At 37.7% G+C, this 5,195-nt stretch overlaps 1 protein-coding gene across 5 annotated transcripts in view; it reads left to right on the top strand.

Annotated features, from left to right (window-relative positions):
• The window catches only part of Tut4 (terminal uridylyl transferase 4), a 99,470-nt gene that overhangs the window by 13,572 nt on the left and 80,703 nt on the right, over positions 1 to 5,195 (top strand). For all 5 annotated transcript variants that reach the window (XM_013348546.2, XM_013348547.2, XM_026781896.1 and 2 more), the window contains exon 3: positions 4,918 to 5,081. In XM_013348546.2, coding sequence (XP_013204000.1) covers positions 4,918 to 5,081 — 164 coding nt within the window. The remainder of the gene's footprint in view (positions 1 to 4,917; positions 5,082 to 5,195) is intronic.

Genomic DNA, 5,195 nt, shown 5'->3' on the forward strand with positions numbered 1-5,195 from the left:
CTGGAACTAGCTCTGTAGACCAGGCTGGTCTCGAACTCCCAGAGATCCGCCTGCCTCTGCCTCCCGAGTGCTGGGATTAAAGGTGTGCGCCACCACCGCCCGGCTCTTCCTGCCTCTTATACCTCCCTCTTCCCAGCCATATCACTCCTATCTTCACCTCCCTAGTGCTGGGATTAAAGGTGTGTGACTCCCGAGTACTGGGAACACTTTGTGAGTTCTCTCTCTTTTTAGACAGATTCAATTTTGTGTAGCTTAGAGTGGCCTTGAGTCTTTGGATTATAAGGTGCACCACACTCCCTGACCTCTAGTGACTTAGCTCTGCATTCTGATCTTCAGGCAAGCTTTATTTATTAAAACACACACACACACACACACACACACACACACACACACACACACACACACACTGTATTTGATGTGTTACAAAACTGATTTTCAGTGGCAAAAACTTGAGAATGTACATGATTAAATTTTGTTATATGGCCTTTAGATTGGGTAACTACATTATTAAGTATGGGCTGATTATGAATGAGATTCAGTATTGATTAGAGCAGAAATTTAAGCACATGATAAAAATTTCACCTTTTAGAGGGCATAAAATGAAGGGGCTTTTCAATTGACAAAGACCATTATGTGTGATTTTAGAAGACATTAAAGAAATCAAAGATAGTTTATTTCTTTTTAAAAATCTTTTTGGCTTCAGTGCACCAGATTTTTTGTTAGGAGTGAAATTGGAAACAGAGATTGATTGAGATATATACTGTTTACTTGAACTACTACTTGAACTACTCCCCCCCCTTTTCTGTTTTAACAAAAAGGAAGGCTTTATCTCTAACATAGTAAAATTATTATATATAACAAAACAGTTATCAAGCAAGAATTACAGTTACAATATTTATATCTACTTTATCTTATTGTAACTAAGGAAAACTATATTATTACTATCTATTCTTCAACTCTATCAAAGACCTCAGAAGGATATAATATTACCTAAGTAAACAGGAAGTACATTGTAAGCAACTTCCAAAACTCTAGAATTGACAGAGACATCTTGCTGCCTGGACAGTTACCCAAAGTTCTTCTATACTGTTGGCATCCATCTTCAGCCTTTAGGCCCATAGTATCCAGCAGACTTTTCCATGAAGCAGGAAATTTTAAAGACAGTTTTGCCTATATTGGCAGTTTTTAGTTACTTTTTTTTGTGTCCTGTAGAATGTCTTGCAAACTTTCATGAAGCAGGAACCCGAAAGGACCGTCTCACTTTAGGCAAGCTCAGCAGTCATCTCTCTGTGGGTACTACATGTCCAGTAAAGCAGTCCAGGCAAGAGCAGTTTCTTGCCCCAATGGCTAAGGAGCCTCTTTGATGCCCATCTTCCTCTTGGAATAGCTTGGTGCTGCCAGGAGCAGATATGTTTCACTGTCATGAAAAGTCCTAATTTTTTTTTTTCCTGAGACAAGGTTTCTCTGTAGCTTTGGAGCCTGTCCTGGAAGTAGCTCTTGTAGACCAGGCTGGCCTCGAACTCAAAGAGATCCGCCTAGGCTCTGCCTCCTGAGTGCTGGGATTAAAGGCATGTGCCACTGCCGCCCTGCGAAAAGTCCTAAATTTTTTAAAACATTTAAATGCCATATTCTGAAGGTCTCTGAAAGATTTGAAGAATATTTAACTGAAATATATCTCTATTTATCTATAAAATCTTAACTAACATGACTACAAGCTTGACTATTAAAGATGACTCTTTATTAACCTATATTTCTTAATGATACATTACATTTTTAAATGAGCTACACAATCACAATACCTTAATCAATTTCAGAAATAAATATACATATAACAAAATTGACCTTAAATTCATATCAATATAGCAAGATCCATACCAATGCAAATTATTCATATCTATATCATATCTGCTTTAAATGTAAATAAACATTTATAGACAATATTTGGGAATATGAGCACAGTTTTTTCTCTCCCAACTGCTTTGTGTTGTATGGGGGCACTGTTAATCAGATCTTTTATGGTGTATCCGTTGTGCCAGGGTTATTTCAGTCAGCAGTTGAGCAAAGCAATTTTTTGAGGGTGTTCACTGCAACCTTTCAGGAGGCTTTGGTCCATGAAACCATAATGGTGTAGAAGCAATCCACAGGTTCTCATCTTCTGTGAAAACAAAAGAAGAACTTCTTTTCCAAAGCACCATATCCTTAGGCCTAAATTCTGAAGTAAAGATATCTTTATAATATACATGCTGGTTTAGCTTAGCAGCCCATGCAATAAAATGTCTCTCTCTACTTAGCCCCTTCACAGTCAAAAAAGTAAAAGAAAACACAATAATATATAATATCCAGACTCTCTGTGTATTTTTCATTTTTACGTGGCTTATTTTTCTTTACTTTTAATCTGTGACTATTTGTACTCTTTCTCTTTAAAGACTTTACCCCCTTTTTTAAAGCATTAACTATTTTATTACTATCTATATTCTTTTTCTTCTCTCTCCCAACCTATGTACATTTTTTAAAATTTTTTTATTGATATTTATTGAGCTCTACATTTTTCTCTGCTCCTCTCCCTGTCTCTCCCCTCCCCTTTTTAATACTCCCCCAAGGTCCCCATGCTCCCAATTTACTCAGGAGATCTTATCTTTTTCTACTTTCTACTTCCCATGCAGATTATATATATGTGAGTTTCTCTTAGTATCCGCATTGTTGTCTTAAGTTCTCTGAGATTGTGGTTTGTAGGCTGGCTTTCTTTGCTTTATATTTCAAAGCCATCTATGAGTGAGTACATGTGATAATTGTCTTTCTGTGTCTGGGTTACCTCACTCACTGGGTTTCTAGCTCCATTTTTCTGCAAAATTTAAGCTGTTATTTTTTTCTACTGTGTAATACTCCATTGTGTAAATGTACCACATTTTCCTTATCCGTTCTTCGATCGAGGGGCATTTAGGTTGTTTCCAGGTTCTGGCTATGACAAACAAAGCTGCTATGAACATAGTTGGGCACATGTCCTTGTGGCACGATTGAGCATCCTTTGGATATATACCCAAAAGTGGTATTGCTAGGTCTTGAGGAAGGTTGTTTCCTAATTCTCTGATGACTAAGGATGTTAAACATTTCCTTAAGTGTCTTTCAGCCATTTTAGATTCCTTTGTTGAGAGTTCTCTTTTTTACTTTTCTTTTCCTTCCTTTCTTCCTTATTTTTTATTTTTTTGAGACAGGATCTCTCTTTGTATCTCTGGCTTTCCTGAAACATACTCTGTACACCAGACTGGCCTCGAACTCTCAGAGATCTGCCTGTCTGCCTGTCTCTGCCTGTCAAGTTCTAGGATTAAGACTGTGCCACCTTATTTTCAATCATATCTTCAAGAAACAATATAAATTGGTATTCACTATTCATTACCCTCTCCTATTGACTGCCACCCACTAATCATATAAACATTCATACACAAGGTTTTCTGTACTTGTTGTTTATAAGGATATTCAACATTTATCAAATTCTTGTGATCTTTGGAACATAGTTTGGGGCACTTTGCCTTGTGTTGATTCTAGAAAATGAAATAATTTCATACTTCTAAAAAGGGTACTTTATTTTTCAAAGATTTATTTATTTAGTGTATGTATGAGTGCCTGCTTGAGTATTTGTGCACCATGTATCTGCAGGTACCTGTGTAGGTGAGAAGGTATCAAATCCCTTGGAAATTGAGTTAACTGGTGTAGGTGCTGGTAACCAAACCAGGGTCTTCTGCAAGAGTTGTTAAGTGCTCTTAACCACTGCACCATTTTTCCACCCCTACTTTATATATGTCTTAGTTTTATATATGTCTGTGTGCATATGAGTTTGGGTGCTCAAGGAAGTCAAAGACCTTTGATCTTTTTTTAGCTGGCATTTTAGCTGATTGTGAGTTGCCCAGTGTGGGTTTTGGGAATCAAAACCTGGTCCTGTGGAAGAGCAGTGTATGCTCTATTTTTGACTTAGGGTCTCACTATGTAGCCTTGGCTCTCTTGAAATTTGCTATGTAGACTTGGCTGACCTTGAACTTGTAGAGATCCACTTGTTTCTGCCTCTTGAGTTCTGGCATTAAATTTGTATGCCACCATGCTCTGCCCTATTTCTGACTTAAAAAATGGTATGTAGCTAGGAATTGTGGCATATGCCTTTAATCCCAGCAACTGAGAGACAGAGGCAGGTGTATCTCTTAAATCCATTAGCACTGCTTTTTAAAAAATGTTACATTTATTCATTTATTGTATGTGTGTGTGTGTGTGCACCTGGCATGTAGGGAGATCAGAAGACAATTGGTGGGAGTGTATTTTCTTCCACCATAGGAGTCCTGGGGATTGAACTCAGGACATCAGGCTTAGTGGCAGTTATCCTTACTTAATAAGCTATCTCCTGAGTTCACATTTCATATATATATATATATATATATATATATGATGTATAAATATCATATTTATTTATTTTTTTTTTTTTCGAGACAGGGTTTCTCTGTGGCTTTGGAGCCTGTCCCGGAACTAGCTCTGTAGACCAGGCTGGTCTCGAACTCACAGAGATCCGCCTGCCTCTGCCTCCCGAGTGCTGGGATTAAAGGCGTGCGCCACCACCGCCCGGCCATAAATATCATATTTATTACCTTGATCTAATAACTTGCACAACCAAGTGAAAGAATTCCCACCCTACTTAAGTGTTTATTTTTTAAGTTTATAATTTTTAGTGATAATAACTGGTTTTGTTGTTATGTTTTTTGAGACAGTATTTCTCTGTGTAGCTTTGGCTGTCTTGGAACTCACTCTGTAGACTAGGCTGATCTCAAACTCACAGAGATCCTCCTGCCTCTTCCTCCTGAGTGCTGGGATTAAAGGAGTGTACTACTACTGCCATCGTGATGATAACTGATATAATAATGATTGCTTCTTTTGCAGGTAAAATGAAGAGTGAAGAATCTAATAAAGAAAATTCTTCTGAGATGGACTATTTAGAAAATGCTACTGTGATAGATGAGTCTGCATTGACACCTGAGCAGAGGCTAGGCTTGAAACAAGCAGAAGAACGTCTAGAAAGAGATCACATCTTTCGACTTGAAAAAGTATGCTATGCTAGTTATTGAGGGAGGAATGTATGCTTTATAACTTTTTTTTTTGCAGAGTGTAACGCTTCATGTTTCTTTGATTGATGGGACATGTATTCAACTTTCCCTCCC

This window comes from Microtus ochrogaster, chromosome 10 (assembly GCF_000317375.1).
Source record: "Microtus ochrogaster isolate Prairie Vole_2 chromosome 10, MicOch1.0, whole genome shotgun sequence".
NCBI lineage: Eukaryota > Metazoa > Chordata > Mammalia > Rodentia > Cricetidae > Microtus > Microtus ochrogaster.